The following is an 8,315-nucleotide window of genomic DNA, read 5'->3' on the forward strand; positions in this document are numbered from 1 at the left end:
AAAACGCGTCACAGGGGGTTGCTACACGCTCATTTAAATGCCCAACATCTCTCCCATTGTTTAGCGATGTGAGATTTCGCCTAAGGGCCTTCTCATCCCCTCTTTCGGGACTTAGCGTCCTCGCTGAGGTTTTCCCCACCATCCCAAACTGATGTGTAGTCGCTCAGATACCAAATCTCACGGCCGACCCACTTGTGATATTGCCCGCCTTCACCCGAGACCTCATGGTTTAAAACGTTTCACAAAGGGTTGCTACACACTAATTAAAATGTCCAGCATCTCTCCCGTTGTTTAGCGATATGAAATTTCGCCTAAGGGTGTTCTCACCCCCTTTTTAGGACTCAGCTTCATCGCTGAGGTTTGCCCCCCCCCCCCCCCATCCCAAACACTCGCGGAGTCGCTCTGATACCAAATGTCACGGTCTAGCCAACTTGTGATATTGTCAGCTTTGGCCCGAGGTCTCACGTGTTCAAATCGCGTAACAAAAGGTTGCTACACGCTCATTTAAATGCCCAGCATCTCTCCCGTTGTTTAGTGATGTGAGATTTCGCCGAAGGGCCTTATCACCCCCTCCTTTCGGGACTCAGCGTCCTCGCTGAGGTTTGCCCCATCATCTCAAACTCACGCGGAGTCGCTCTGTTACTAAATGTAACTGTCCAGTCCACTTGTGATATTGTCCGCTTCCGCCCGAGGCCTCAGGGGTTTAAACGCGTCACAAAAGGTTGCTACACGCTCATTTAAATGCCCAGCATCTCCCGTTGTTTAGCGATATGTAATTTCGCCTAAGAGCTTTCTCACCCCCCTTTCGGGACTCAACGTCCTCGCTGAGGTTTGCCCCACCATTCCAAACTCACTCGGAGTCGCTCTGATACAAAATGTCACGTCCTAACCCACTTGTGATATTGTCAACTTCGGCCCGAGGCCTCACGACTTTAAAACACGTCACATGAGATTGTTACACGCTTATTTAAATGCCCAACATATCTCCCGTTGTTTAGCGATGTGAGATTTCGCTTAAGGGCCTTCTCATCCCCTCTTTGGGGACTCAGCGTCCTCGTTGAGGTTTGCCCCACCATCCCAAACTTACGCGGAGTCGCTCTGATATCAAATGTCACGGCCAGCCCACTTGTGAAATTGTCCGCTTCAGCCCGAGAACTCATGGGTTTAAAACGGTTCACAAGGGGTTGCTACACACTAATTAAAATGTCCAGCATCTCTCCCGTTGTTTAGCTATATGGGATTTCGCCTAAAGGCCTTCTCACCCCCCTTTTCAGGACTCAGCGTCCTCGCTGAGGTTTGCCCCCCCATCCCAAACTCTCGCGGAGTCGCTCTGATACCAAATGTCACGGCCTAGCCCACTTGTGATATTGTCAGCTTTGGCCAGAGGTCTCACGTGTTTAAATAGCGTCACAAGGGGTTGCTACTCGCTCATTTAAATGCCCAGCATCTCTCCCGTTGTTTAGCGATGTGGGATTTCGCTGAAGGGCCTTCTCACCACCCTCCTTTCGGGACTCAGCGTCCTTGCTGAGGTTTGTCCCACCATTCCAAACTCACGAGAAGTCGCTCTGATACCAAATGTCACGGCACAACCCACTTGAGTTATTGTCAGCTTCGGCACGAGGCCTCATGGCTTTAAAACGCGTCACAATGGGTTGCTGCCCAATCATTTAAATGCCTAACATATCTTCTGTTGTTTAGCGATGTGAGATTTCGTCTAAGGGCCTTCTCACCCCTCCTTTTCGGGACTCAGCGTCCTCGCTGAGGTTTGCCCCACCATCCCAAACTCACGCGAAGTCGCTCTAATACCAAATGTCATGGTCCAGCCCACTTGAGATATTGTCCGCTTCATCCCGAGGCCACACTGCTTTAAAACACGTCACGAGGGGTTGCTACACGCTCATTTAAATGTCAGCATCTCTCCCATTGTTTAGCGATGTGGGAGTTCGCGTAAGGCCCATCTCACCTCCTTTTCAGGACTCAGCGTCCACGCTGAAGTTTGCCCCACAATCCCAAACACACGCGGAGTCGCTCTGAAATCAAATGTCACGGTCCAGCCCAATTTTGATATTGTTCGCTTCAGCCCGAGGCGTCACGGCTTTAAAACAAGTCACAAGAGGTTGCTACATGCTCATTTAAAAGCCTAGAATCTCACCCGTTCTTTAGCGTTGTGAAATTTCGCCTAAGGGCCATCTCACCCTTTCGGGACTCAGCGTCATCGCTGAGGTTTGCCCCACCATTCCAACCTCACGTGGAGTCGCTCTGAAATCTAATGTCACGGCCCAGCCCATTTGTGATATTGTCCGCTTAGGCCCGAGGTCTTACGTGTTTAAATCGTGTCACAAGGGGTTGTACACGTTAATTTAAATACCCAGCATCTCTCCCGTTGTTTAGCAATGTGGGATTTTGTCTAAGGGCCTTCTCACCCCTTTTTCGGGACTCAGCATCCTTGCTGAGATTTGACCCACCATTCCAAACTCACGCGGAGTCGCTCTGATACCAAATGTCACGGTCCAGCCCATTTGTGATATCGTCTGTTTCGGCCCAAGGCCTCACGGCTTTAAAACACGTCACAAGGGGTTGCTACACGCTCATTTAAATGCACATCATCTCTCCTGTTGTTTAGCGATGTGGGATTTCGACTAAGGGTCTTCTCACCCCCCCTTTTCGGGACTCAGCTTCCTCGATGAAGTTTGCCCACCATCCCAAACTCACGCGGAGTTGTTCTGATACCAAATGTCACGGGTCAGCCCACTTGTGATATTGTCCGTTTTCGCCTGAGACCTCACGGGTTTAAAACGCGTCACAAGGGGTTGCTACATGCTAATTAAATGCCCAACATCTCTCCCAATGTTTAGCGATGTGAGATTTTGCCTAAGGGCCTTCTTACCACCTCTTTCGGGACTCAGCGTCCTCGCTGAGGTTTGCCCCACCATCCCAAACTCACGCGGAGTCGCTCTGATACCAAATGTCACTGTCCAGTCCACTAGTGATATTGTCCGCTTCCGCCTGGGGCCTCAGGGGTTTAAAACGCGTCACAAGGGGTTGCTACACGCTAATTTAAATGCCCAGCATCTCCCGTTGTTTAGCGATATGAGATTTCGCCTAAGAGCCTTCTCATCCCCCTTTCGGGACTCAGTGTCCTCGCTGAGGTTTGCCCCACCATCCCAAACTCACGCGGAGTCGCTCAGATATCAAATGTCACGGCTCAGCCCACTTGTGATATTGCCTGCTTTGGCCCGAGATCTCACGTGTTTAAATCGCGTCACAAGGGGTTGCTACACGCTCATTTAAATGCCCAACATCTTCCATTGTTTAGCAATGTGGGATTTCGCCTAAGAGCTTTCTCACCCCTCTTTTCGGGACTCAGCGTCCTCGCTGAGTTTGCCCCACCATCCTAAACTCACCCGGAGTCGTTCTTATACCAAATGTCACAGCCTAACCCACTTGTGATATTATCAACTTCAGCCCGAGGGCTCACGGCTTTAAAACACGCCATATGGGATTGCTACACGCTCATTTAAATGCCCAACATCTCTCTCGTTGTTTAGCGATGTGAGATTTTGCCTAAGGGCCTTCTCACCCCTTTTTCGGGACTCGGCGTTCTCGCTGAGGTTTGCCCCACCATCCCAAACTTACGCGGAGTCGCTCTGATATCAAATGTCACGGCCAGCCCACTTGTGATATTGTCCGCTTTCGCCCGAGAACTCACAGGTTTATAACGCTTCAAAATGGGTTGCTACACGCTAATTTAAATGCCCAGCATCTCTCCCGTTGTTTAGCGATGTGGGATTTCGCCTAAAGGCCTTCTCACCCCTCCTCCTTCGGGACTCAGCATCCTCGCTGAGGTTTGTCCCGCCATCCCAAACTCACGTAGAGTCGCTCTGATACCAAATGTCACGGTTTTGCCCATTTGTGATATTGTCCGCTTCAGCTCGAGGCCTTACGGCTTTAAAACATGTCACAAGGGGTTGCTACACGCTCATTTAAATGCCCAGCATCTCTCCCGTTGTTTCGCGATGTGAGATTTTGCCTAAGGACCATCTCACCCCTCTTTTAGGACTCAGCATCCTCGCTGAGGTTTGCCCCATCATCCCAAACTCACGCGGAGTCGCTCTGATATCAAATGTCACGGCCCAACCCACTTGTGATATGTTAGTGTTCATTTAACTCAAATTGAATGTTTTGTTATTGAAGATCATCCGGAAACATTGAGTCCTCTATCTATGGAAGGTTTGGATACCTTTGTTAAAGTAAGTACTTTTCAATCTTTTTTGATTTGTTTTGCACCATATTATGATCTAATGAGGTTTCACCCTGGCATTTCTCACCCAGAACCATAGAATTCCAGTATCAAATGACCATTCTGAAACTAATGGTTAGTAAAATATTTAATTGTTTGATCTAAATTATCATCTTGATTCTTATGGTGCTTTTGATGAGAATGACATTAAAAACTATGCAGGAAGTACTCAGTCGCATACGAATTTGTTAGGAGTTTGTTTAGCAAGAAGTCCAAAAAAAGGTAATGCTATATTTTGTTTCACTTATTGTTTGTTGCAAACTTCGTCCAAAAACAGTTAGTTGCATTTTTGCTGAAGAGAGGAAACGGTAAAGGCACTTGAACATAATGATAGGTGATTCCTGCTAGTCAATGTGAAACTATTACATCGAAAAACACGTAAATCATCATTATGTTAATGACTAGCATTGAATTGTTGTGTACTAATATCATTTTATACGATAATTCATCATGGTACTTGGATGTAGTTTTATATATATTTTTATTTTCCTAGTGTCTCACTCTTAATTTTTAATATTTTCTCCAGAGCATCACCTCATTTGCAGCCATTACTTCGGTTGTTGATGGTTTGGAAATGTTATACAACGAAAAGTTGAAGCCACTATAAGCTACCTATCTCTTTCATGAGTTTGTATCTCCTGCCTTGGTGGGTGGATTTTAGACGGCATTTTTGTGTAAAGAAGAACATAAATTTTTATTTTGCATGGGCATATAATTACTTATAAATATTTTCTTTATTGACAGACGGGTAGTGATTTGGATGTCAAACCAATGGTTATGCTTTTGGTTCAGTACTCAACTGGAAAAAAACACATTCATAAAACACTTCCTCCAGTGTAACTATCCAGGTTAGTTATCTTGTAACCGTTTAGAATATTTAAGTAACTTTATAGTTCATCATGTCAATTATTATTTTCTAGCTTGTGACACACACGTTCTTTATCCTTTTCAGGTGCTCATATTAGGCCTGAGCCAACCACCGATAGATTCATTGTAGTCATGGTACTAGAAATGAGATGAGATTTGTATTGTTTTCGAGTGTAAGGTTTTTCGTTGGTTATACGTTTTCATGTTCTTAGTCTGGGCAAGATGAACGGATCATTCCTGGCAATAGTGTTGATGTTCATGCAGATATGCCATTTACTGGATTGGTAAATTTTGGTGGATCTTTTTTGTCTAAATTCGAGTGTGCTCAAATGCCACATCCCGTAAGTTTTGAGTTTTTTTAGAGACATTTAGCCTATCAAAGATTGTAATCTTAAGTTTTTGAAAGTTTAATGCAATTTTTACCTGCAATTGCTTGAACACATCACACTTGTTGACACTATTGGGGTTTTATCTGACGAAAAACAACGGACCCAAGGGAGTTACGATTTTACAGGTGTAATATCATTGTTTACAGCAAAATGTGATCTAATTCTCCTTTTGTTTGACCCTCATAACCTCGGCGTAAGCGATGAATTCAAGCAGGTCATTTCATCATTACGTGGGTATGATTACAAGATATGTGTCATCCTGAATAAAGCACATCAAGTTGACACTCCACAGGTGAGGATAACAGAGTTGTAATTTTATGTGGATTTTTATATGGTACAATTCTTGTATAATAAAGATTCTGACAATATTCTTACCGCATGTTGCAGTTGATGAGAGTTTATGGGGCACTAATGTGGTCACTTGGGAAAGTTTTGAATGCTCCAGAGATGGAGTGTGTCTATATAGGGTAGTATTCTCATCTCTTACCCTTGGAGTTTAAAGTTTCATTTCAAGTAGTGACATTAAAATCAAGTTGATTAATGAGTGTTTAATTGCCTAGCGAACTTCTCTAATTTTCAAGTTGATTAATGAGTTTTTGGGGCATTATTGACTTGAAACTTCATTGTCCTTTTTTAAAGACTTCATAAAAATTTCCTATTGAACTTTTCTAATTTCAGAGCATAGATATTTCTGCTCGTTCTTATTCTTAATTATTAGTTTTGCCATTTTCCCTGTTATCTATACCTCATATATATCTGAAATATTTTGAACTTGGTTAATCATGGACTGAAGTCAATCATATTTCCTGTGATTTGCAGGTCATTCGACATGCTATATTTGCTGCCTGCAATGATTATTCGCACTACGACTCATATTCTCGAAATGGTAATCTAATTCAAGTCCATTTCCAGGTCAAAGAATTTATCAAACGTGCTAGAGCTGTGAAGATCCATGCATACATTGTCAGCCATTTGAAGAAAGAAATTCCAGCTTTATGGGGCAAAACAAAAACTCACAAAAACTTATTGATGAACTAGATAATGTATTTGCAAAGGTAAACCACCGAATACATATCTTAGTTTTGCCCTTTTAAATAATGCAATAAAACACAAACTCGTGGTTTATATGATTGGAATATCAATAACACAGGTCCAACGAGAATATCATATTCCTGAGGCAGATTTTCCTGACGTGGGTCGGTTCAAGGAGGTCTTGGCTCGTTGTAACATTGATAAATTTGAGAAACTGAAGCCTAAACTGATTTAGGCTATGGAAGAAATGATTGGCTGTGACATTCCTGAATTGTTGAAAAATTCAAGGAATCTGAATGGCTGAAAATTTTCATTTTTGTTAATTGATTTCATGTATATTCGAATAGTTTTGAATTCAAACAATCGGCTTGTTTACATAATATGTCTCTCTCTACTTCTTAGGTTTTCACGTAGCAATAGACTCGATTTTAATTTTTAAAAATATTTGTTAGTTCCCTTCAGTTTTTAGTTTAAAAACTTCGGTTAAACCGAACAAACCAAACTTATATTAAAAAAATTGATGTTATATTTGGATTTTTTTTTGCAAATTTATTATAAAATTCTATTGGACCCTATAAATTTACAAACTCAATCAGATTATAATGATACGATTGCGAGTTGCACCCTCATAGGTCACGACATGTACAGTGTGCTAGCTCGATGTCCACAAGGTGATGATCAGCAATTGTTAGAAGCACGGTTCTTCGGTATGTACATACGAGTAACCACTCGTATACAGAGTACCATGAAGCAAACAATAAATGATATTGAATATTATTAAAATAGTAAATATAAAATAGTAAACCATGATCAACAAAAACTGTCAACCAAATTCAGCCGCTTCAAAGTCCCGGGATTCATTCCTCGGCCCAGGGCTCCGTACCCTGGTTTTTCTATAAGCTCGGGGCTCCATTCCCTGGCTCGGGGCTCCACACCTCGACCACTCCAAGTCCCGAGATCCATTTTCCGGTCCAGGGCTCCGTACACTGGTTATTCTATAAGCCCAGGGCTCCATTCCCTGGCTCCAGGTTCTGCACATCAACCATTCTTTAAGTCCAGAGACCCGTATCCTGTCTTGGGGCTCCGCACCCGATCATTCATTAAATCCAGGAGACACGAGGCCCCGACATCTTATCTCAAGCCCGGGATATATGAGGCCCCGACATCTCATCCCATCTCTGGGAGAAATGACGCCCCCGATTCTTTTATAGACAAGTTGATCATTCTTTTTGTTAAAGTCCAAGCATGACTGATCGGGACAACGAGTATGACTATAGCCCGACTATTTAAAGGATGGGTGGTGATACCCTATTAGAGCTTGGGTCATGGATGACCAGTTTTGATATTACATGGATAGCCCAAATCACGGTAAATTTGCAGGAGGAGTTTATCAGAAACCGAGCAGGAGAATGTCCGAGTCATTTTCTCCCCGGGTTATCAGAGGCCCGGGCTTTCATACAAGCTCTCGGATGATTTCTACACGGGCTACCTCGAAAATAGCACTTGCACTCGAGTGCACCAGTATGAGACACCTTATGCTTGACAATCATTACTGTCAGAAAAGTTATCAAGGGTAGGGTATGGGCACCCACCTTACCCTAATTAGCAGGTGGACACAGAAAACAAGATAATCATGGGATTTCCTCCTATAAATAACAGATATATATTTCATTTGAAGGATTATGAACTTTTGAGCATTTACGTATTCATTTACAAACTCATTTCAC

General features: G+C 43.4%; 1 protein-coding gene across 5 annotated transcripts; it reads left to right on the forward strand.

The window, feature by feature from the left end:
* The first annotated feature begins 4,153 nt into the window (after nucleotides 1–4,153).
* On the forward strand, nucleotides 4,154–6,379 carry LOC140823843 (EH domain-containing protein 1-like). 5 transcript variants are annotated; one of them, XM_073185366.1, is made up of 6 exons: nucleotides 4,154–4,375; nucleotides 4,463–5,148; nucleotides 5,253–5,302; nucleotides 5,380–5,508; nucleotides 5,597–5,848; nucleotides 5,944–6,379. In XM_073185366.1, the coding sequence occupies exons 2-6, from the start codon at nucleotides 5,061–5,063 to the stop codon at nucleotides 6,025–6,027; spliced, it is 603 nt and encodes a 200-aa protein (XP_073041467.1). In that variant the 5' UTR covers nucleotides 4,154–4,375; nucleotides 4,463–5,060; the 3' UTR covers nucleotides 6,028–6,379. The 5 variants fall into 5 exon arrangements, 1 of the variants encoding a protein (XP_073041467.1); XR_012116297.1 differs by lacking the exons at nucleotides 5,380–5,508; nucleotides 5,597–5,848 and having other exon boundaries at nucleotides 4,154–5,148; XR_012116295.1 differs by lacking the exons at nucleotides 5,597–5,848; nucleotides 5,944–6,379 and having other exon boundaries at nucleotides 4,154–5,148; nucleotides 5,253–5,340; nucleotides 5,432–5,510.
* Nucleotides 6,380–8,315: the final 1,936 nt, after the last annotated feature.

The sequence above is a fragment of the Primulina eburnea genome, chromosome 2, assembly GCF_022965805.1.
Source record: "Primulina eburnea isolate SZY01 chromosome 2, ASM2296580v1, whole genome shotgun sequence".
In the NCBI taxonomy this organism is placed as follows: domain Eukaryota; kingdom Viridiplantae; phylum Streptophyta; class Magnoliopsida; order Lamiales; family Gesneriaceae; genus Primulina; species Primulina eburnea.

What these genes read in the sequence shown, in the direction of transcription:
- LOC140823843 (XM_073185366.1), top strand. Translation starts at nt 5,061, where the DNA reads ATGTCAAACCAATGGTTATGCTTTTGGTTCAGTACTCAACTGGAAAAA. An exon ending in ATAGATTCATTGTAGTCATG is followed by an intron (nt 5,303 to 5,379) that starts GTACTAGAAATG and finishes TCATGTTCTTAG; the next exon opens with TCTGGGCAAGATGAACGGAT. An exon ending in GTGCTCAAATGCCACATCCC is followed by an intron (nt 5,509 to 5,596) that starts GTAAGTTTTGAG and finishes TTTTACCTGCAA; the next exon opens with TTGCTTGAACACATCACACT.